At 50.3% G+C, this 23,160-nt stretch overlaps 1 protein-coding gene across 4 annotated transcripts in view; it reads right to left on the bottom strand.

Annotated features, from left to right (window-relative positions):
• Positions 1-23,160, bottom strand: part of NFATC2 (nuclear factor of activated T cells 2) — a 144,350-nt gene that overhangs the window by 49,650 nt on the left and 71,540 nt on the right. For all 4 annotated transcript variants that reach the window (XM_024750299.1, XM_024750297.1, XM_024750296.1 and 1 more), the window contains exon 6: positions 16,030-16,170. In XM_024750299.1, coding sequence (XP_024606067.1) covers positions 16,030-16,170 — 141 coding nt within the window. The remainder of the gene's footprint in view (positions 1-16,029; positions 16,171-23,160) is intronic.

Here is a 23,160-nt window from a genome sequence, read left to right as displayed (position 1 = left end):
ATTTTTTTTGCTGACCACCTACATCGGCCAGTGGCAGTTTTCGGCTGAAACAAATCATTTCCACAAGTGTTTCCAGGGTGTTTTGTGGAACACTCGCTCTGAAGAATGTTAAGTGGGTTTATGACAAAGGAAAGCAAGTTCTACCGGCTAGTAAGAATTTGGAGAAGGCGGAGTCAGAGTCAAGTGGGTTTCTTTACTGCAGGATTTCTCAGAGCCTTTGACCTGCTCAGGTGCAGTATTAACTCTCCAAGGTGGGCTGGGTATGCATCACGTCCTGACATTTCGCCAAAGCATCCCGCCTCTTTGTAAGCACTGAGTAACCTCTGTGACAGGTTAGATTTGAACCCACATAGTCTCGGCGCTTAAGGGTCACCCAAAGAAATCGGGTTTCTGAGCATTATTTGAACTTGTATAGGACATATTTCCCCAAATAATAACTAATGAAAGATCTTGTGATTGCTACCAGGGCTAATGCAATCTAGATGATCTGAAGAGAGAACAAGCGCTGAGCCAGTTGGAGCCTTCCCCAACAAGTCAGTCTGCAAGTCTTGGCCTTACAGTTCTCTTCAGTGCAATCCCTGAAATGACTAAGGAAGACACAGCTTTCCGTCCAAAGGGAAGAGGAAAACATGGTTAGTGTACCAACTCTCGCTATGGTGTGAGATCCCTGAGGGAGGGACCAAGTTATAGCTGTCACGGTCTCCCCAACATCCAACATACTGCAGGTGCCGAGTAAACATCTCACGTCTGAGCATACAAAAGTGTCAGCAGCTCCAAAGGCTGCTCATGGGGCCAGGATGAAGCCAGGAGCTGACACCAGCCGCTGCTCAGAAGGAAGCAAGAAAGGACAGACGGATAGATGTCAAGGAATTTGAAGTTCAGTCATCAAGATAGGGTATTTCCAGTGTGTAAAGCCCGGGACAGAACTCTTCAGAGAAAATCCTCATTTCTTTATCAAAGACAGGTCAAAGGTCATCCAACAGAGACGGTACGAGCTAGGCACGGGTCCTCATCAAAAAACCACGTCTCGGGCTTCCCTGGTGGCGCAGTGGTTGAGAGCCCGCCTGCCGATGCAGGGGACATGGGTTCGTGCCCTGGTCCGGGAAGATCCCACATGCCGTGGAGCGGCTGGGCCCGTGAGCCATGGCCGCTGACCTGCGCGTCCGGAGCCTGTGCTCTACAACAGGAGAGGCCACAACAGTGAGAGGCCCGCGTACCACAAAAAAACAAACAAACAAAAAAAACCCACGTCTCTATTCACTAACTGCAGTGCAAGCTCTAAGTCAGAAGATCAAGTAATAAATTAATTGAGGAAATGAACAGCATGTCGACGTCTGGTGTGTCACCCTCCCCCTAGCCTCTCAGAGGCTGAACTGAGTTCTGCCACTGATGGTACCATGGCTCTTTGGGTTTGGTTCATTACCATGTATGAGCGTCACTCACTTAGAAAAGAAAGGCCCATTTTCATGTCTCAAAATTGGGAGGAGAGAGTGAGAAGTACCCAGAAACATGATTGGGAAGTATTAAGCTGGGTCCATAAAGCTGCCACCCAGCTCTCTTCCTTGACTCACGCCAATAAGTGGAAGATGAAGCATAGAAAATACAAAGTGACGGTGCGATGAAAAGGGTGTCACCGTGAGGAGAGTCCTCAAAGTCCCTTCCCCTGGTCTAAGGACCCAAGAGAAATGGAAAGGAGCCCTTCTCCTCAAATTTGACACTTGTCTCCATCTCCAGTGAGCAAAACGCCACCCAGCAACAGCCATAGAATTCTAGGGTACAGGTGCTAGATAGTAGCCTTAAAAATTAGCCAGCCAAACACCATCAGATAGGGAAACTGAGGCCCAGAGAAGGAAGGGGGGTTGTCCAAAGACATGCGGTAGACAGTTATTAAACCAACAATTGGCACAGTCCAATAACAAAGGGAATGCTTTCGAAAGAAGCTGAAGGTTACTAAGCAGAGAAGATGCCAGCTTCCTGGGAGGCTGGAGAAAGGTCCTACATAGGGACGATCTTTTTATGTCGCATCCACCGCATAGGTTCACGCACATCTTCTCAACCCTTTCCCTGCTTCCCCTGTGCCTCCAGAAATACCATCTAAAATCCCACGGCGGCCTTGAAGGCCCTGCCCCACCTTGCTCCTGCCTCCGTTCCAGCCTCTTGGGGCACCATTCTCACCCCTCCTACTACTTTTTTTAAAAGCCAATTGGCCTCACCCCAGAGCGCTGGCTTGTTTTGTGACCTATAGTGTGGCTTAGCAAAATGACGTTTTTGCTCCTGAAAAAAAAAGAAAAAAGAAAAAAAGAAAATTCAGATGGTCTGGCCGTTCTGGGCACCCCCAACAGGAACTGGACCACGGCGGCCTCTCCGGATGGTGCTGTAGGCGCCACCTCACCACAGCCCCCTGCCCTGGCCCGCACGTCTCCCATCTACTTTCCAGGCCCTACCTTAGTGGACCTTTGAGAGACAGGTACCTCTCCCCACACCGTGACAAGGGGAACTTGTCAGGGCTCTGCAGAAAGGCCCTCCACTGGGATGTGCCCGAGGTTTTCTCAGGACTGTACGACATTTTGGCCAGAAGAAGCCACCGCCCAATATCACCTCAGGCAGCGTCCCACTCTGTTGCTGTATACCGCCCCCCCCCAAAAAAAAACAAAGAAAGACCCCCGGCCCTTTCCTATCTGTCAGGACAGGAAAACTCGCTTCCCTTCCTCCTGGACCACAGGCCCCTTGCTCCAAGGACCTGACCTTCTCTTTGCTTCAAAACCAGAACCACGTGTCCAGGAGGCCCTTGGCCACCACACAGCCCAGCAAGGGCCCCGGTTTGTCGACACAGGGCTCCCAGCGTGGGCCGCAGAGGGTCATCCCTCCACCCGCTCGCTGAGAAGCCCTCCCACCGCCATCCCCCAAGCTCCAGCCTGGCAGCCAGGCGGCCACATCCCAAGCTCCAGATGTCAGCCCAGGAAAGCAGCCTGTGGGGTTTCGGAGGAAATGCCTACTCACCCCAGCGTCCCCCAGCGACACGTTTACTGTAGCCCCCAGCATTCTCGGGCGTGTTCCGTGGCCAGAACAGACTTCCCCTTTATGGGTCACCAGAACGCTCTCCATTTTATCCTACATACCCCAAACTCCGGAGCAGACAGACCCAGCTTTGAATCCCTCCTTGTGTTGCCCCCAATTAGCTGTGTGAGCTGGGATAAGATACTCTACCTCTCTTTGTCTCTTAACCAAAATACGGGGATAATCAGAGCACCTACACATCACAGGTTCATTCCAAGAGAAGAGACCCAGACAGAGTATAAACATTCAACAGACATTGGCAAGCATTAGCAGCAGGGCTAGCAGCAACAGATGATATAAATATTGGCTCCTTTATCATTTTTTTGCATTTGTTCCACGATTGAAAAAAAACACAAGCATTTTTCAATCAGAAAATAATAAAAAACATTCTCTGATTGCAGTTATAAATACATTTGCCTGCAGGCATGGGCTGGAGGGAATTTACAAAAGGACAATGTCTGTTACAGGAGACAGGTGGCATGGTGCCTGAGTTTCTTTCCTTTCAAAAGTGGGTGTTTACACCATTATCTCAACTTTTTAAAAGCCCCAAGGGCAGCTTCAGGCATCTAGCCTGGCTGTGCCTCTCCCGTGGTCCCTGCACTCCTTTCTGAACAAACCAGCCCTCAACGGGAAGTGACAGCTGCCGTTAGGTCCTTGATGCTACATAGCATATGGAAGACACACCAAGGGGGCTGGTCTCTAAGGGTAGCATGCAGCTTACAAAATACCTCAAGGCATTTTCCTGGGCTCGTCTTCCATTCCCCCACCCCACATGAAATCCCAACTCATAGGTCCTGGGTTTCACCAAGAGAACATACTAATCCCATCCTCTGAATGGACCTTCCAGGAGGCAGTGGAATTCACAGTAAATGCTGGCAGGACTCTCTCAGCCTGATGTCACTCTGACTGGGTTCAAGTCCCATCACTGCCATTTACTTGCTGTGTGGTCCCTGAATGGTATCTTAACCTCTGTGCCTCAGTTTCCTCATAGGCCAGACGATAAACTTAATTTCTTGACTTCAAAGAGCTGTGGTAAGAATTCAAATAGAAATTATACGTAAAATCCTTAGCAAAATGCCCGGCCCACAGTGAGCACTGTTATCACTATTATTATTTTAGAATTTGGTATCTCAGGTCCAACTTTAAGGAGAAAGAATTGGCTGGCCATCTCGACCCCAGTATTCTGGTGGGTATCACAGCTTCTCGTTTCAGTTCTTTGCTTTACACTTCTCACTGCAAATAAATAAAATGGCCATAGAAAGTATTCATTGATAGGGACAGATTGAATCGATCATGGGCCATCCATACTTGGTATGGAATATCAGGTATAGAAATATCTTCAAATAAGGACGGTCATGTTTTCTGACCTAGAAATGCATTCCTGCTATATTAAAAAGCAGAATTTTTTTTCTTATTTCTTTTTTTTGGGCTGCATTGGGTCTCCATTGCTGCACGCGGGCTTTCTCTAGTTGCAGTGAGCAGGGGCTACTCTCTGTTGCATTGCGCGGGCTTCTCATTGCGGTGGCTTCTCCTGTTGTGGAGCACAGGCTCTAGGCATGCGGGCTTCAGTAGTTGCGGCACGTGGGCTCAGTAGTTGTGGCACACCGGCCCTAGGGCACGCGGGCTTCAGTAGTTGTGGCGCACGGACTTAGTTGCTCTGCGGCATGTGGGATCTCCCCGGACCAGGGACTGAACCCATGTTCCCTGCACTGGCAGGCAGATTCTTAACCCTTGGGAAGATTCTTAATCAGGGACGTCCTAAAAGCAGAATTTTTAAAGTGTAGCAGACTAGTACATGAGGCATGACATCACTTTGTGAGTCTATAAACATCTCTGCTTATGCTTAAGGAACCTGTGCCCCAAGCTGCCTGGATAGTCACAACCCCACGCTTGGGACTGGATGGATGAGGTGAGACCTTCACACCTTCCTTCACATGATTTAAGAAACATGGTAGAATTATGGGCGATTTTAATTGATGTGCATTTTTAAAATAAAGTTTTTCTCTTAAGAAAAAAGTATATTGCAACTGCCTGTTGATTTGTCTGTCTCCCAGGAGCCCCCTGGGGCCACGATCTTAGAGGGAGGCTGGGCATGGACCCCCAGTGTGGATTAAGCTCCTACAGCACAGCAGGCCCCCTGCAGGCTGCTGGGGCCTTGACACAAGCCACACATGCCCTCTTGCCCTCAATGGCCCCCAGACAAGGAGGCAGGGCCCTGGGTCCCACCGGAGCTCAAAAGAGAAATGGATTCAAGGTTCCTCACATCTGCTGGGATGGGAACACTGCCTCCTTCCTCAGCTTCCGACCCCCGACTCAGCTCCGGATACACTGGCCTCCTCTATCCCCCCAACAACCATGCCTGCCCTTCTCCATACCTCACCAGGACCAGTTCCTCCCCATCCTTCAGGTCTGGCTCAGGGAGGTCCCCCCATCCTCTGTCAGTTTCTTCTCCTACCTTCCACTCTCTGACATCATTTTATCAGCCCACTGGTTTTCCATCTCTCTCTCCTGCTAGGCTGGGGGCTCCCGGAGAGCAGGGCCAAATGGTGGTCTTGTTCTCAGCTTTCTCCCCAGCACTACGTGTCTGGCCCTTAACAGATGCTCAATAAACAATGGTGGGGCTTCCCTGGTGGCGCAGTGGTTGAGAGTCCGCCTGCCGATGCAGGGGACACGGGTTCGTGCCCCGGTCCGGGAAGATCCCACATGCCGCGGAGCGGCTGGGCCCGTGAGCCATGGCCGCTGAGCCTGCGCGTCCGGAGCCTGTGCTCCGCAACGGGAGAGGCCACAACAGTGAGAGGCCCGTGTACCGCAAAAAAAAAAACAACAAAACAATGGTGGACTAAATGAACAAACTGACGTCATATTCCCCAGCGCTCAGCCCACAGCCAGAGCTCAGGAAATGCCTGACCACTGGCCTCTCCAGCAAAAAGACCCCACAAAGAGAAATCACCGAACCCTTGTTGAAGAGTCCTTTCTGTGAATGGACTGAGAAGGAATGAGCCTGGAGTACAGATGCAGACAAGGAATCAAACTCAACCAGAGCCACTCAGCCCGAGTTCGAGATAATCCACCTCCGATCCCTACCCCAGGTCTGGGACTTGGAAAACCTGCTCAGAACAGAAGAGGCTCAAGAAGACCAAGTCTGCTTCTCTTGCTCTGGCGGAGATGAAATAAAGGACTTCGGTCTTTCAAGCAGATGTTCGGGCAAACTTCCCCTGTCCTAAATTAACACGGGCTGGCAGCCAGCACAAAACAGGCTCTTCCAAGTCTTTCCTCAGAGGCGAAGAGAAAAGAGCCAATTTCTTTGGGCAAAGAGGTTGGGTCTAGAGAAGACTTAGTGAGACTCTGCAAGAGAAAAAAAAAATGGGGTGGGAGGAAGCGCATGGCCCAAGTAACACCACAGCCTTTGTTTTAACTTGGCCGCAGTGCCAGGGGAACATGCCTGAACAGCCAGTGCGTCTGTGGATGGATGGCCCCTGTACTTGGGTTTGCTGAGTGGATTCTCTCTGCAGGCAGCTCTTGAACCCTACGATGGAGCAAAGCAGCAAGAAGCAGCAGGGCTGGCGCTGGATCCGGGCTACAGCCTTAGCAGTCAGCCTCGTGTCAGCACTCACAGCAGAAACGCGCACGCTTTCAGGAGGAGGAAAGCAATCCGTCCTCACTGGGGCCGTGAGCGTGCCACCGGGCTCGAGGCAAACGGAGAGGAAATCGAAGTGTCTGCTTGGGTTAGGAAACTGTGTGTGACACTTCCCAGGCCTGGCCCTGCTTTTTAAAATTAGCTAGATGAAGATGGTTGAAGTCATTTCAGTCTGCTCTTTACAACTGCTAACTAGCAGGAAAACGCATGCTCCCTGGATGCACGGGCTTAACGAGCCCAGCAGATGGGGGGATTGGGAGTGGCCCCTTAGTTAGGATTTCCCCCACCTGAAATGGTACCACTGCCCCTGTGTATTTCCTGAGAGCTGGAGAGGAGTGCCTTGATTCCCACACCTCCCCCTCTCCTCCTGCCCCGCCACTTCCTGGTGGGCTTACCTGCCCTGTCCCCCACCTGCACAACTGCAGCGGCTGCTCAGTCACCTCCCAGCTTCCACTTGTCCCTGCACCCAACCCCCAAAGACCATTCTCCATCCAGATTGCCAGAGCAACCTTAAAAATGTAAATGAGGGCTTCCCTGGTGGCGCAGTGGCTGAGAGTCCGCCTGCCCGATGCAGGGAACACGGGTTCGTGTCCCGGTCCGGGAAGATCCCACATGCCGCGGAGCGGCTGGGCCCGTGAGCCATGGCCGCTGAGCCTGCGCGTCCGGAGCCTGTGCTCCGCAACGGGAGAGGCCACAACAGTGAGAGGCCCGCGTACCGCAAAAAAAAAAAAAAAAAGGTAAAAATGTAAATGAGATCATGACACCCCCATGCTTAAAAGCCTCCAAGAGCTACTCGCTTTTGGAATGAAATCCAAACTCCTCGCCACGCCTACATGGCCCAGCATGACCTGACCCCCCCTCCCTGGTGACCTCTCCAGGCTTGACTGGTGTCACACTCCCACTCACTCTCACCCTGCACCAGCCACCTGGGTCTGCTTTCAGTTCCCCAAACACCCCAAGCTCATCCCCATGCTGAGACCCTGGCACGGGGCAGTTCCTTCTGCCATGGACACTCTTCTGACCAACCACGTGGCTCCCTCTTTCCCGCCTTTAGGGCTCTGCTCAAAGCCACCTCTTCAGGGAAGCCCTCCCTGACTGCACCGTCCATGGTTGCCAGATTTAATAAATAAAAATACAGACCGTTCAGTTAAATTTGAATTTCAGAAAATGATGAATACTCTTTTAACTACCAGTTTGTCCCAAGCTCTGTGCCACTGCACAGAACATACTCATATTAAAGAAATGCACTGCTTGAGATTCGAAATTAACTTAGCATCCTATATTTTTCTCTTAACTTCCAGCCCCTTTGCTCTTTCTCCTAGGACTGGTTTCCCTGTCTTCACAGCACTCGCCCTGTCTCAAAGTGACCTCCTTATAAACAAGTTTGAGACTGTCCACCCGCTGAGAGCAGGGATCTCGTATGTCATATGCCCCCAGTGCCTGGCATAGAACCTGCACACAGTAGGGGTTTAATAACATCTGGGGAGCAACTACGGAAGTCCTGGGGGCTGAGTGAGCAGAGGAGTGAGGCTAAAAGAGCAACAACAGGTCATTTACATAGAGGCCGGATTTCAGCTCATCTTTCATGCCTCCAGGGGCACCTCTTCTCAGCGATGGGATGTCATCTCTAGATGTCCCACGCCAGCTCACACAGTCACCCTGGGAACCGGGAAGTGGGAGTTTGGGACCCTGCCTTCCTCTGATGTGCCCTGTCACCTCAGGGAAGTCTGCCAATCTCCCTAGGTGAGTTGGCTTCCCATGTGTAAGATGGGGCCAGGGGGCGGACCATTAGTCATGTTGCCTCCACTGTATCGGGTGTGACAGCAGGAGTCTGAAGGGTCAGGGCTGAGAGGAGGGGAGAGACGCACCCGTGCCAGGAAGGACTCTTCTCCCAGACAAGAAACCAACACAGGCCTGCCTTCCCCACTCCCTGTTAAGTAAACTGAGCTCCCAGAGGACACATGGAAGGTCAGCTGACATTTTCTGGGCACCTCCTATGGCCCGACACTTTCAGATCCTTGATCTCCTTTTATTACTGAAATACCACCAACACCATTTTAGAGATGGGGAAACTAAGTCCCAAAGCACATAATATGAGGCCTATCCAGGCTTCAAGCCAAATCTGCTGGGTGATCCAAAATCCAGCCTGCTGACCCCTTAAATACACACAATTTTTACTTAAAAAAAAAAAGTATGCAACCACAACTGTAGGGGAAAAAAAAATAATAATACAAGAGGGTGTCAGGCCATTCATTAATAAAAGATATCATGATTTTTCTTGACGGAGGTGGAAATTCCAGCCTGCTAATTGCAAATTACAGAACGTCTGTTGGCGCCAAGAACAATTTCTGATGGTGGAAACACTCGGACCCGAGTTAATTAGAAAACATTTCTCTGTGTCCTCTTCTTCAGGCATTTAAACAGAAGGATCCTTTCACTCCAAAGTCTGCTCTCGCATGCAAGAGGACTGAAGTTTGGGCAAATACTCAGCCCTCTGAAAATAAGACCATTTTCTCTATCTCCAGTGGGGCTCCCGAGTGGCGATCTGGCCTCTGTCTTTGGAGGAAAGCTCTGTGTCCCAGCCAGCTGTGTGTAAGGGGTGGGCTCCAGCTCCGGGGGCCAGTGACACGGTGGACGTGAGTCACCGAGGGCAAAGGTCTACAGAGTCTTAGTCATGGGCAAGCCCAGCTTGGAGTCTGACCTCTCCCAGTGGGAAGACCAAAGCAGAGGGACTCCCAGACCAGGTCAATTTTTTCAGAAGACACCAGACTGGGTGAAGCCCAACCCACGGAGAAAAACAGGTGGGAAGAGGAGGTGTCTTCTCTAAGCGAGTTCCAATGTTTCCAGGGCACTAATTCATGGAAAAGTACTTAATTTAGCAAAAAATTTTTATTTTAAGCATATGTATTTGTATTTATTAAACAAAGCTCAAAATACAACCTTTGGGAACCTCCAAGTCATAAAATGACTCACATTAGGATATGATGACTCAGTGGGAAAGAGGGAATTCCACCACCCACGCCTCCTTTCTAAAAAATCAATTTGCCCTCTCAACAGGTGATAGGAGCCTCTGCCATCAGAGTGGTCCAGAAAATCGTCCAACAAAACAAAACACAAGTTCTCTTCAAACAATTTAAGTTTCAAAGCTGAGTAATCCGACGCGGGCAAGTTTCCAACCTACGCCCCCGCGGGACACAGAGAGCCAGGGAGCTACTTGGCTGGGGCCGGGGGCCTGAATTAAGAAAGATTTACCAGCTGAAAAATTCCAAAACCCTGTGTCATGTGGAGGAACCTTCCAAAACATTGGATCCCACCCAGGCGCAGCGAGTCGCTCAAAGCCATGGCAACCCGGTTTCCGCTGCCACATCACTTTTATTTTTGTGTCCTTAGATTTTTTCCTGTTTTGCAATGTTTTGCTGGGACCCCCGACTCCGCCTGAGGCCTGGGTGGCCGGGCGCCAGGGTTACCAGCTGAAGTCAGGAACAGCCTGGACTTCCCGGCGTGACCTTCGCCTAGAAGGTTACACATTTTTTAAATTTCACAGAATATATAAAGGCTTTTCAGCAATTACTGAAAATGGTAAATAGGAAAGATGCTGATCGTTCTGCTGGGTTCTTTGTCCTCTTGGATGTCCCTAGAGAGAGTCCTTGGGGATTGATGATAAATGTTGCCTGGGATTCCAGCTCTGTTACCTGCTGTGAGCTGACCTGGGGCCCATGGCTTGACCTCTGTGAGCCTCAGTTGTCTCATCTGTAAAACGGGGGTAATGCGCCTGCCTCTCGGGGCCAGTATGACTATTAAAGGAGAGGACACATTCATTCAACAACATGTATAAGAACCTACTGAGTGCCAGGGGCTGTTCTAGATGCTGCACATACAGAGGCAAACACCACCTCCCCGTCCTCAAGGAACTCTGACGCGGGAGACATCAGAGACAAGATAATTCCAGTAGAGCTAACTACTACTGGGCAAACAGGGCAGGGCAATGGGACAGAGAGGGGCTGTGGCAGAGGTTGAACAACTTCAGAGCAGTTGGTCAAGGAGGGGCTCCTTAAGAAAGTCACCCTGAGCTGAGACTTGTAGGAGTAGGAGGCCACAACCCATGAGGAAACGGCAAAAGCAAAGGTCCTGCGACAGAAAGGAGTGTGGGGTGTTTGAGGACAGAACGAAGACAGCGTAGCTATGGCCAAAGGAGCAAGAGGGTGAGTCTAAAAGCTGAAATCAGAGAGACGGGCAAGGGCCAGCACATACGGGCTCCTGGAAGTCATGCAAATGATTAAAAATGGTAATAAAAACAATATAATAATCATTATTATTACTGCTGCTATAAATACGATGCCATTTTCCAAAACACCGAGCTTTTCTAACTTAAGAAACACCACGCTACCCCTCTCCTACTGTTTTTCCACCGTCCTCCAATTTGTCATCCTGCTGGAGTGGAACTGCCAATTCCATCTCAGTCGACGGCTATAAAAAGAACTTTGGAGCTGGTGGTGCCGATGACCCAACAGGGGGGCTAAGATTAGCCCAGGAGGCTGTCCACCTTTCCTTAATGTGAGAACCAGCTGGGGTTCCCCTTCCTTGGAAAACTTCAACTGTTCCACTCCGCCCCACCTCGCAGCAGCCCTGCTGGCCAAACTGTCCATGGAGATGGGAACGGGGCTGCGTTTTGGAAAAAAGAAGTTGAGCAACAGGGATTCCCCCTGCAGAAGGCAGTCCTGGGCTGGGAGGCAAGTTCTTGGGGTCAAGAGAGCAGGGCTGGCTCCCTGCAAACACAAGGCAACTCCCCACCTCTGTCTGTTAGAGCCACCCGGAGCCAGACATCCCACGAGAGAAGCCCACCACTTCTCTGAGGGCCCAGGGACACCTCAGACACCCCGGCTTGTCTGTTGGCATCGATCCAGGGACCGTATTCACCCCAGGTTCTTGTACGTTAGACACGCCACAGTCCTAAATGGACCTACCTGGCCTCGGTGACTTGCGGCAGAATTCAAGAGTCTATCTCACCACAAAATGGTTCAAGTCAGTGGCTCAGAGCAGCTAAAGGATCTTCAGACAAATTAACCTGGTTCTGAACTTTTTCAAAGTAGAAAAGCTAAATGATCAAGGATACAGATTCTAGAGCCAGGCTTCCTAGGGGCCAACCCAGCACTGCCATTTACCAGCTGTGTGATCTTCGATAAGTTATTTAACCTCTCTGTGTTCAGTTTCTCATCAGAAAATAGCTATCTTGTAGGGCTGCCATGAGGAATCAGATTGTTAATACATATAAAGTGCTTAGAACAAGGCCTGGCACATAGTGTATTATTACTTATTCTTGTTTTTCAGTGTCTCTTCGTTCCATGAGATAAAATCGTACCCATCCTTGTCCTTCCACAGCCAAGATTGGTGATGATGATGATGAGAATAATAATAAAAGCTGACATTTAATGAGCATCTGTAAGGTGCCAAGCTCTATGCAAAGAGCCTAAACTGTATCATCTCATTTAATCTTCTTGTCTCTCAAGTGAAGTAAATCATCTGTATTTTACAAAAGAGGAAATATTGGCTCAGAGAGGTGACATGACTTACCCAGGATGACAAAGCTACCAAACGCAGATCATGGGTTCAAACCCAGGCCGTCTGACCTCAGAGCTATGCTGGTAACCAGTGCAGCTTACAGCCTCCCAGAGTCTGCCTGCCAGGCCCGCACTGGGGCAGTGTGTGTCCAATAAACAATGTCTATGGCCTAAGCAATGGGAATACTGGAGAAACCGTAAAAATAACAACGGACACTCCACAAGCACGCCCGACGTGCTGAGTGCCCGCTGCTTGCTTATGCGTTTAACTCTGGGAGGGCAAGACTGTTATTAACTCGCTCACTGGAATCTGAGGTCCAGGGAAACTGAACAACAGAACGATGCTGTATTATCTGCAGGTGAGTCCGCTAACCTCTCCAGGCTTAGCCACCTGCCTCCCGCGGGCGTCCGGTTCGACGAGACAAGATGCGGAACGCAGCAGGCAAAGGGCCCGCCCACAGACAGGCTTCTATCAGAGAAAACTATTATCATTCCTCTTCTTATTAACATGCAATTTTTCAAAGTTGAAACAGACTCTGGGTTTTCCTCCCTTCAAGAGTAAACTGAAATTTCTTCTGAAACCAAGAGAAGGAAAACTAGAGAGTAAATGCCTTCCATCCAGCCAGCCAGCCAGCCAGCCAGCAAATACCTACTGGAGGCCCTTGAGTAGCCTCACAAGCTCTCTAGACAGTTTAAAGCTGTCTGGCTCCTAATTCCACAAGGAACTTGGTAGCACCTGGCCTCCAAGCCATCCCTGCACACTTCCAGCAGCCCCTCAAAGAGACTGCCAACCTGGACACAGAGAACAAGATGTCTGTATATTACTAGCATTTCCCCTCTGCCAATAAGGCGCCTTGAAGCCATACACTTCTTGTGAAAGTCAGCAGAAGGCCAGCAGGATGATTTCCTGGTCCTGGAGATCCATCAGGTAATGTTTACTTGGCCATTTACATTTCATGTCACTCTCCTGCTCAAGAACCCACCATGGCTCCCTGTTACCTTACTCATGTGTAGACTAAACCAAAGCCACGTCTCTACCTGGCATCAGGAGACCTCTCCGCTCTGGGCGTCGCCTGCTCATCAAAGCACTTCCTGGTGATAACCAGCCTCTACTCCAGCCACACAGGTTTGCTCTCTGTCTCGTGAGAGCCTAGTAACTTCTGGCCACGAGACTGCTGTTCCACCACCTGACAAAGTCTCCTCCAAAATGTATCAAGACACTTAAAACTGTGCACGCCCCTTGAACGCACTACACCACATGTAGGCCTCAACCCTCGGAAATAACAATAACAAACAGCACCAGCTAATACACATCAAGCACTTACTATGTACAGTTGGCCCTCCGAATCCACAGGTTCCACATCCATGGATTCAACCAACCGCAGATAAAAATATTCCAAAAAAAATTCCAGAAAGTTCCAAAAAAGCAAAACTTGAATTTGCCACTCACTGGCAACTATTTACATAGCATTTACCTGGTATTAGGTCTTATAAGTAATCTAGAGTGATTTAAAGTATATGAGAGGATGTGCATAGGTTCTATGCAAATACTACACCACTGTATACAAAGGACTTGAGCATTCGCAGAGTTTGGTATCCACGGGGATCCTGGCACCAATCTCTTGCAGATACTGAGGGACACCTGTACCAAGCATTTATGAACTCTTAATCGTATGACCACCCTACGAGGTAGAACTGCCACCATTCTCTTTATACAGAGAAGGAAACTGTTGCCCAGAGAGGTTAAGTAACTTGCCCAAGGTCCCCCAGCTAGAAAGTAGTAGACCTGGGCTTTGAACACAAGCAGACTGGCTGGAGAACATGAGTCCTTACCTAGCTGACCAAAGGAATATCGAGGATGTTCATCACTGAGTTACTTACAATAGCACAGAGTTGGAAGCAGCCTAACATCCAATAAAGGGAGAATGGTTAAATAAAGTACTGGACAACTATATGACAGATGCAATGCATCCACTTATACATCTGCGTTCCTCTCCCCTCACGGCACTACCACAGCCCCTCAAACCCGCAGGGACTGACCACATGCCTTCTGAACCACTCAAACCCACCTGTCCGTCTCCCCACTGCCACAGCCTTACTTAGTGCCCGTTTTTTGTGGGGTTTTTTTGGCAATGGCTTCATCAAACTTCTTTAAAACCACCAGCCTTCTATCATGCTTCCAAAGTGTAAGGAAGGAGTTGTCACACCCTAGTCACAGGGCCAGCCCATCTCAAGAAGAGGCTTTGTGTGACCTGGGAAGAAGCACCCCTTCCCTAAGACACTCCGCTTCCTCCCATCAGAAGTTTAGTAACACACAGCTCCAGGATGTACCCAGTTTGAATGGCAGCCCCCAGAGGAGGTACCCTCATGCAGTGCAATATCCCCACAAGTGGACAACCTGCCTGTGACAGTCTGTGGATCTTCCTCAGGGCAGTAAACAAACAGACGAACACCCCTTTGAATTAACTGGAAATCATGTCATAGGAAGAAAAAAAAAATCTTGGCCTAGCATCGATAACTATCAAATAAATTATATAACCTGATATTTTTCCTACTTTTGATCACTGTCTTTCTACCATGTCCTCATTGGTAATCACATTAACAGACAGTCCACATAAGAAAGAATACACAGGTCCAATAAACAGAAACATTAAACCTCTCATAGCAAAGGAGTGCCAAGTCAAAACAGTACCAATTCAGCAAATATTTTTTTAAATTAAAAAACACGGCACTTCTGGGATGGGGTGAAACCATCACTGACACAGTATTGGTGGAAGTTTCCCATTTGTATGTTTCTGGAAGGTAATTTGAATTCTAGAAGCAATATGTATTTCAAGCTCTTGAAATGACTATCCAAAATTGTACTCTGGAATAAACCCTAAATAAACAAAAAAGATACACATGGAGATTCATGTATAAGAAGATTAATCCTCCAAGTATAACAAGATTAACTGCAGTACTATTTATAATAAAAATATAAGCAGCCAGTATTTGTTGACTAACAATATACCTGGTGCCATTATAATTACCTGACGTGTATTAACTCATTTAACCCTCGCGACAACCCTATGGGGTAATAACTCTTGCTATTGTCATTCTATACATAAAGAAATGGAGGCACAGAAAGGTCAGGTAATTTGCCTAAGATCACAGAGCAAGCAAGTAGCAAAGGCAGGATTTGAACCCAGGATACCCAGGGCCAGAGCATGCACGATTAATCATTGTGTTGCTAGCCCTCCCTTCTTGATAACAGTAAAAAACTTAAAAGAATGTGTCTCCTGATGTGAAAATATAATTTTTTTTTAAAAGTTAGGGGTGGGGGGCTTCCCTGGTGGCGCAGTGGTTGAGAGTCCGCCTGCCGATGCAGGGGATGCGGGTTCGTGCCCTGGTCCGGGAAGATCCCACATGCCGCGTAACGGCTGGGCCCGTGAGCCATGGCCGCTGAGCCTGCGCGCCCGGAGCCTGTGCTCCGCAGCGGGAGAGGCCACAACAGTGAGAGGCCCGCGTACCGCAAAAAAAAAAAAAAAAAAAAAAAAGTTAGGGTTGGGCAAAACTTTATCATCCAACAAAACAAGCAAGGATGAGTTAAAATACATTATAACACGCTCATGCAATGGTGAACCGTGTCAATATCAAGATCACTGGAGACAAGGGAAATTTCTCATGGTAAGGAGAGCAGGATAGGAAACTCTACACAATGGGATCTATCCCCCAAATCAATGTCATTGGAAAGAAAAAGATGGTCAATTTTGTATGGCACTCAGAAGGCCCCCTGACCTGTGGTCTTCTCGGTAAACACGACTTTGGACTCGGCCGTGAAGTTCTGTCCCGTGAGAATCATCTGTTGGCCCCCGTAGACCAGGCAGCTGTCGATGTCTTGTCTTTCCACCATGGGCAGCTCATGGGCGGATCGCTGGGCTGCGGGTGAGAGAAAAAGAAGACAGTGTGATGACAGGAGACGCCCACGCAGAATCGTCCAGTGATTTCACGGAACGGGACACAATGCACTCTGCCCACCTTTGTCACTTGTTGTCGTTGCAAACATGGAAGCCTCACCCCTGGCAACCAGTGACTATGCAAATGTTATGTTCTTGTCAAAATGCCCCAAGTAATTTCGGCTAATTTTCTCCTAACAACACTTTTCATTTTCATGAATCAAGGGACAGATGCCTGTTCTCCTTTGAGGGAGGAAAGGAGAGTGAGAATCTGATTTTTTTAATAAAAGGATGGGCAAATCAACTTTTTTGTAAGAGACTGCCTTTGCTAGAATGTACTCTCTTCTCCTGCACTTGATGTCAGCAACACACGAAGGGCTCACGGATGTAAACTTCAGGACCTGATTCCTAAAGGTTCAGATGCCTTGGCCTTGGAATTCGTTTGCCATCCTGAACATGATTTGCCCCCATCACTTCTCTGACCACACTTCCTAGAACTCCCCCTTGCTCACTCTGCTCCAGTCACACTTCTAGAATGTTCTCACCATCTCTCAAACATACATAGCATGCTCCTATCTTTCAGTGTCTGCCCTTTCAAGTCTTTCTCTCTGGAAGGTTCTTCCCTGATTACCCGCATGGCTACCTTCCTCACTTCTTGCAGGTTTCTCCTCAGATGTCACCTCCTCAGGGCAGCTTCCTTACCCCTACCCTTCCATTCTCCCCCTCAGAGTTAAAACAGCAGTACCCACCCTCTCTCCATCTGTCTGGCTGTGTCTCTCCCTCTTTCCCCTTTATCCTGCTTAATCATTGCCGAAGAACTGTCCACTTTCAGGCGCACTACATGTAGCTTTATTGGTTCATTTGTCTTTCGTCTCTTCCCCACGAGAAGGTAAGCCCAGGAGGGAGGAGCGTTGCTTTGTGCATGCTGTGAGCCCAGGGCTGGGGACAGTTCCTAGGACTTAGCAGGGGATGCCTGTGATGGATGGATGCAAGTATTGATAGATGGAAGGAAGGGAGGAAGGGAGGAAAGAAAGAGAGAGAGAGGGAGGGAGGGAGGAAGGGTTGATGGATGGATGGAGATACATATGGATACAGACGTGTCTCAATATATCTTGACACACATCTACATATCGCTATCTCTACATATCTGCGCCTACATCTTCATCTGCATCTACAATGAGGAATGACACAGGTTGAGTGTTTAACCACAGTGACATATTTGAATGCTCACAGTAACCTTCTAAGAAAAGAAGTACTAAAATTATTCACCTTTGGGGAGCAAACTAAAGCCTAGGAGAAGTCAGATGGGGTGACGCTTAGATCTGACCCCTCCAGAACTGGTTTGTCCAGCTCCAGAACCCCATCTCCTAGCCCCTCCAGCCAACCAATTCTTCTGAAGGTGGGCTGCAGGAAAGAACGAAGACCCTCTCCAGATGCCTTTCCTGGGCAGGGTGAGAAATGGGTCCCATCCAGCATGAGGGACCATCTCCTCGGCCTCGCCTTGGCAGCGTGGGCCGAAGAGGCCGGCCCTCCCTGGGTGAGTCAGCCTGAGCTCCTGGCGTTCCTCCCAGAGCCCAAGAACTGGGCAGAGGGCCAGCCCTTTCCGTGCCAGGGGCCTGCGGACCTCCCCATCCGGGAGCCGGGGACGCAGCCACGTGAGGCCCGAGGCTCAGACCCAACCCTGTCCTCCTGGCTGGCCTGGGCCTCCAGGTCCAGCACCCCCCCTCCCTTCGGCCCCAGAGCCACGTTGAAATCAGTCCCTTCAGGAGCAGCCACACACTTGGTGACATTTAAGGAGTCTGCTGCGGACCAGATGCTCCCAGACACTTTACACTGAAAATGCAGCCGGATGACTCTCAGTGATGGCCCTGCCGGTATCTTCCCATCCCAGGCTCAGCCCAGGCTCTCTGTTCCCAGGGGCCCACCAGCCAGCGCGGTTCTAAGGGGCTGCCAGTTAAGAGTACCTATTAAAAAGGCCTCTCTGCAGAAGCTGCTAATTTCTCCCACATGGGCCAGGTTATTAAGCCTTTCTTTCAACAGAGGAGTTCTGTATGACTTCCTAATTGAGCTGCCACCAATGGGGATTTATTAGCAGTGAAAGCGGCAGCCACACCGCCTAGAAGAGCAGGTCCCAGCTTTTAAGATCCGCCTTTGATGCGTTCAGGGGGCCAGTGGGGGCTTTTGGTCCCAGGGATGGGTGGGGAGGCGGCAAGAGCCATCCTTCCCATTTTGCAGGTGGAAAGCCTGAGTCATGGCTCCTGGGCAAGCCGGCCAAGGGCTCCCAAGCCAGCGAGGCCGGGGCCTGGACGTGGCCGTGAGTTCTCAGCAGTGGGCGGGAGGCTGGGCCAGACGGCTGCTCCGTGAATCACTGTGCATTGCTGTGAACACAACTCTGCTATTTCCTGAAGCAAACTCATTGCTTCTCCCTCCACAGCCTCACAGTTTCAAGCAACTAACTGATTCTCCCTTTGCCAAGTCTGCATTTCCTGCTCCTTCCCCTTACTGAAGGAAAACTATCTTTTCTAATGAAAATTTGAAGAGTCCAGTCCGGCTTCCTGTAAGCTTTTATCTGGACGCCAGTCTTGCAACTCGAAGTGTGGGCCGAGCACATCAGCATCAAGGGAAGCGGGGGCGGTATTATTAGAGGTGCAGAACCTCGTGCCCCACCCCAGACCTACGGAACCCACATCTGCAGCTTAACAAGGAATCCAGGTGATTCTTATGAGCTATCAAGTCTGCGAAGAGCTGCTTAGTGCTGGCTACACATTAGAATCAGCTGGGGAGTTGAAACAATAATGACCCCCTGGCCCTAATTCTACCATTTTACAGACAGAAAGACAGACGCTCACGGAGCAGCAGCTCCTGCCTGGGTGAGGCTGTCACGTTGGAGGGTCCTCAGTTCCAGCTCAAGTCCCCACCAGGTGATCCTTGCACAGGGCTTCCCAGCTCTAAACCTCACTTTTCCCATCTGAAAAATGGGGCTGTTAGCAGACCCATCTCACAGGCTGCTGTGAGGGTTAAATGGGAGAATTCACAGAAAGTGTACTTGGCTCAATAAACACCGGCCAGTATGGCGAACAACAGGAAGAGCTGTAGCTCCCTGAGCAGCTGCCCTGTGCTCAGCGCCGGGAACCACTGTTGTCTTGTCTTAGCTATTTCACCAAATAAGTACGGACCGTGTCCACGTGTTTACACACAGTACTGCTCTCTTCACTGCTGTTCTTGGTGGATCCCGACCCCAAACCCAGGTTTCTTGGCCCTGAATCCCAGCATTTTTCAAAGGGAGCTTCCCGGGTCACCTGCAGCCTAATCACCTGGTTGGGGGAGGTGCTTAATAAAAATGCAGCTTCCCCAGGCCACACCTAAGCCCATAGAGGAGCCTGGACATTTGCATTTAAACAATCTTTCCAGGTGACTTGTTACACACATTCTGTTTGAGAGCCAGGTCTCACACTTAAGAGGCCACCTGAGGACGAGAAGACCTCCTCCAGGGGAGGCCCCCCCCCCATCCTCAGAGAGCCCAGAGGCAAAGCAAATGAATCCAATTAGCCCCTGAAAGAGGAACTGAAGACAGGCAAACAGCAACCAAAACCACCCTCCTGGGGTCCACTTCCTTCTCCCTCTCTGACGCAGCCTCTAACACCTAGGGCTACTAATTGGGGTGACACGGTCCAGGACCTATGGGAGGGCTCTCTGCAAGCCCACTGGGCCCCCCAGGCCTGAACCACCACCCGTAGCCGTCCCCACCGAGTCCCATTCGGCTCTTCGACCACTGGAGACTCCAGACCCTCCAAACCCCAAACCCTGCAGTGTTCTAACCAAACAGGGGGCCACCAGCTTAAAGCCAAGCCCACGGCCCAGGTCTCACCTGTGGGTGGAGGCTAGACCCTCAGCTCTGGCTTAAGCGTCAAGGTGGCCCTCGAAGCCAGGAGACTACCTCAGGCTTCCCTCCTGCCCCTGGATTCTTGCATGTCATAAAGTGGCTTGGGGCTCCTATGTTTTATGAGCTCTGAATCAACAGGGCGCTGTTGGTTTAGCCAGCTTGGGTGTTTACTTTCACTAGCAACAGCGGCTGATTGGGAGCAGAGCCGGCGGTAAAGGCTCAGAGAGGGAAATTCACACCAGGCGGGGGTCCTCCAGGTCAGCCTGGACAGGGGGCTGCCTGGCCAAGAACGATGATCTACCCAAGAACCTCAGGAGAGAGGCGGGAGAAGCTGGTCAGGGAAATTTGGTTGTGCAGAGTGGGTGGGTTCTGCTAACAGCGAATAATTACAGCTGCCATAGAGAGTGCCTTGGATTCCAGCACTTTTTATATACGTTTTTGTTTATATTATAAAGCACACACATGAAGAAGCAAGTTACGGTCATGGGTCAAAGTAAGGATGCTGCCACGTGAGAGCCTGAGTTCGAAGCCCAGCTCGGTGACATCAAGCTTTGGGACCTTGGGCAAGTCATTTAATCTCTCTGTGCCTCTGTTTTCTCATCTATAAAATGGGACTCATCATAGGGCCAACCTCAGAGAGCGGTTTGCAGATTAAATGATCTAATGCACAGGAAGTGTGTGGTACCTCATCAGGGCTCAATGAATGTCTGTTATGTTTATTTTTATTGCTAAACTTCATGAGACCACAAGCAGGAATGATTCCCATTTTGGAGGTGAGGGCGCTGAGTCTCCCAAAGGAGAAGGCACTGAGAGCTCACAGCTATGTAAGGCGGACAGGCAGAACTTGAACCCAGACTGTGGGATTCCCCTACCCAGAGGGACCTCTTTTTAGTAAAATGGAGAAGGACCCACTGGGAAAGCCGCCAGCCAGCCCAGACCAGGAGGAGAGCCCCCTTCAGTCTCACTCTGGCCCAAGCACTGACCACCCCCCATCCCAGCTGCTGTAAACACTTCCTGTCTGTACATCAGGCCCTGTCCTTGGTTGTGAGCCTGGCCCGGCTGAGCCGGGCCTGGCCCAGAACATGGTGCTGACTCAGGCCTTGCCGGGGAGGGGCCGGGAGCAGGGCCGGCAGACTGACCCCTCAGGCTGCCTCAGACCCCGCCTTGGCCACTGATGGGTCTTCCCTGGGAAGCGGGACCCTGGGGCAGAGGAACCCAATTCTCCCTGAGTGTGGGGTTCACCTCTGGGAGGGACCTGTCAGCATTCACGGCACGGGACTGGGGCGCGGTGTCTGCAAATGCAGGGGGTCCGCAGTGCATGAGACCACCTGCCAGTTCTGACCTCAGGGGGTCTCAGCTTCCTCCTACGGAAAAAGGAGCACAAACAACGGCCCTGAAAGACTGGTACCTCTCGTCCAGTCCCCACAGTGCTGGGTCCATAGGAGGGGCTCTTATTCTTCTCCATTCCAATACCTGGAGCCCCCGCAGAATATTCCCACATATCTCCAGTAACCAAGACCCTTACAGGGGGCTCCATGAATCTCCATTCGACTAACGAGCTCCCTGGTCACTGGGGGACCCAGGCAGCCCAGACAGAGAAAAGGACATGGGTTTTTAACCCCCAGCTCTTGCCCCTTCCCTCGCCAGCCACGTGACTCTCAAATCAGTTAGCCAGCCCTTCTGAACCTCAGTCCGCTAGTAAGCTCAGAGTCTTTGAGTCTTCCCAGGCTACGATGAGGGTAGAAACAAGTTAATAGATGTGACAGTTGGGGGCAGGTGGCACTTGGCAGCTCTTCAATAAAAGGGAGTTTTGCCTCCCCAGCCCCGCCAAACTAGCTCAGTAAAAGGCCATAATCGCAGGGTCAGGTAACCATATCAATCAGTGGAGAAGCCACCCCAATCCTGGGCTCCCCAAAAACCCAGCTTTCCTGTAATCACCACCCAGCCAACCCACAGCACCAGACAGATAATCATCTAAGCTCCTCTTAGCAGCAGGGCGTGCGGCTTGCCGCCAGCTCACCTGAAACAGTTAGTGTTTTGTTAAACTCTCACACCTACTGCTGCGGGGCTGTGGGCTCTCAGCAGTGACAGAGTGGCAACCAGAGGTATGTAACGTCTGCTTTGCAGAGCTACAGGGAGGGCTGCAAGTGGGAAAACATGAGACATACCAGAAGAGAGGCATTGGGGTTATTCTACTGTACTGAGATAGGTACTACTGCCATCCCCATTTTACAGATGAGACAACTGAGGCACAGAGTGCTAAGTAACTTCCCCGGGACTAAACAGCTAGTAAGTGGCAGAGGCAGGATGTGAACCCAGACCCACAGTCCTAACCATCACCCTACCCTGCTTCCTCCCAACATGTTGGTTTTCTGATGTTTCTGAATGTGATCCCTTAGTCATTGCTTAAAAGCCACCTTAGAGAGCCGGGGCGGACAAAGGCCTGGCCTACCTGCCCTCTGCCCAAATTTCACCCAAGATTTACTGCTACAGGGTCTCGAGGGAGACAATCCATTGCAGAGTGGTGGGAGGGTGGCCACAGTTCCCTAAGGGTCGCTGATCTGGTCTCCAGTTTATATGAGATGACGTCACCCTTTGGAGTTCTGGCCCAAATTAGTCTGTCACTCGTGATGTAGCTCAACCTTGGTGTCCTGGGATCCAGCAGGACATGGTCGTCACAGTTGGCTTGGTCCCTTTCTAGCTGTGTGACCACAGGCAATTAGTTTAACCTCTCTGTGCTTCAGTTTTCCCATCTATAAAACTGGAACAGATGCTGAGTTCCTGGTGTCCTCCCAATGATTTAGCAGCAACAGAGAAAGTGCTCGACATACAGTAGGTGACTGATAATAGTTCCTTGTCCTTTACCTCCTCCCCTTCGTGTCCGCCTTATGTCCTACCTTCCTTCATTTGGTCTTCAAGTATTTATTAGCATCTACTATGTGCCAGGCACTGTGCTAAACAAGTTTTAAAATATAAATCACATCATGCCAGTCCCTTATGTAGAACTCAAGGCTTCCCGTTTCACTTAGAATAAAATCCAAAGTCCCCTGCTTCCTCTCAGACCTCACCTCCTACACCTCTCCCTACCCG

The sequence above is a fragment of the Neophocaena asiaeorientalis genome, unplaced genomic scaffold, assembly GCF_003031525.2.
Source record: "Neophocaena asiaeorientalis asiaeorientalis breed wild unplaced genomic scaffold, Neophocaena_asiaeorientalis_V1.1 scaffold606, whole genome shotgun sequence".
Classification (NCBI taxonomy): Eukaryota; Metazoa; Chordata; class Mammalia; order Artiodactyla; family Phocoenidae; genus Neophocaena; species Neophocaena asiaeorientalis.
Note: the sequence above shows the minus strand (reverse complement) of the source record. Positions and strands in the feature narration are given on the sequence as shown.